A 1,281-nucleotide genomic window follows, 5' to 3' on the forward strand; every position below is an offset into this window, starting at 1 on the left:
TTTCTCCAACAACTTGGTATTTGATTAATCCAACATCATCTTCCGCTTTTTGCAACAAAATGATATCATAACTGTTCCGCTTTCAATAAAGTGATTTCAGATCTGATACGACTTGTAACATTTTCAAATATATATGTGACAAACATGCTCAATCTAGGAAGTTGTCCATTTTGAATATTTGGGAATTTAACAATCAAGATTCGTTGATTTACGAACGATGTCCAGAAATTATTCTTAATCAATAAAATTGTTGATTTCAATGAATACCGATATTTTACAATGTAAGAAAGACCCACCACCGTTTGTCATTTGTCCACTATCTTCACGTGATGCCCGGACATATCAGAATCACATACCCCCAAAAAAAAAAAAAAGGGAAGGGTCAACATGTGACGTGAGAACAAAACAAACCCAACCAAACCCACCACCCTACACAAAAAGAGATCCAAGAATGATTAAGGGCAAAAGTGGAATCAAACTCCTAGTAATTGGAAATTTTGTACTAGCTAATCTTGATGATGCCGAATCGTATTTCTCGAATTGTAGCGAGTCGACGGCCAAGGGCATGTTCTCCTGGTCGGGACTACACTTGGACTCATGGGGAGGGTTCGCACTGTACATGGTAGCTCGCAACACGGCCGAGACGGTTGGTATGTACGCTGTCTTGTTAAGTGCCAGCAGCCATGTTAGTCCCATCAATTGGCAATCCCTACTCAACATTATGCTAGCCCTGTTGTTGTTTTCGCGGTCTAGTTGTTTTGTTACATTTTTGTCACCCCCTGTCAACTGCAAAAGTGATCATAACCAAGGGCAATTCAGACATTGTACTAGAATTGAATTTTTGTTGGGATTAAAATGACATTTTCAATAGTTTCTTTAAAAAAAATAATAATAATAATAAATAATAAAATTGAAGTTGAAACTTGGGGGACTGAGTCGACTGACCTTTTGAAAAGCAACCAGGCATCTAGTACAACCAGCATAAGAAGAATTCTTGCAATTCTGTTCCAATTTCCTAACGGCAGCTGTGGGAGTAGCATTTCTGTAATTCCCAGTAATATTAAACGCGGAGGGGCAGCTCAAAGAGGTGATTTGGTGGAGGCGGATGCCGCAGAAGCACAACACGGCGTCGCACGAAGCATTCGGCTGAGGGATGTGAATGTTTCGGCTCTGCAACGAGTTCTGCAGTGAGTTGACACACTTCTGCGAATCATCTGGCATCATCGGCATGTCGGAACTCGCCGGAGGCACCGTAGATGGCACCTGCAGAGCCGACCTGGC

At 41.5% G+C, this 1,281-nt stretch overlaps 1 protein-coding gene across 1 annotated transcript; it reads right to left on the reverse strand.

The window, feature by feature from the left end:
* Window positions 1–220: 220 nt before the first annotated feature.
* On the reverse strand, window positions 221–1,275 carry LOC111382922 (uncharacterized GPI-anchored protein At4g28100-like; the record flags this gene model as incomplete). Its single annotated transcript, XM_023006953.1, has 2 exons — window positions 221–786; window positions 946–1,275. Coding segments are annotated over 2 exons (687 nt in total), but the record flags the coding sequence as incomplete, so codon positions are not given.
* Between the last annotated feature and the right edge of the window lie 6 nt (window positions 1,276–1,281).

The sequence above is a fragment of the Olea europaea genome, unplaced genomic scaffold (genome assembly GCF_002742605.1).
Source record: "Olea europaea var. sylvestris unplaced genomic scaffold, O_europaea_v1 scaffold25857, whole genome shotgun sequence".
NCBI classification, from domain to species: Eukaryota; Viridiplantae; Streptophyta; class Magnoliopsida; order Lamiales; family Oleaceae; genus Olea; species Olea europaea.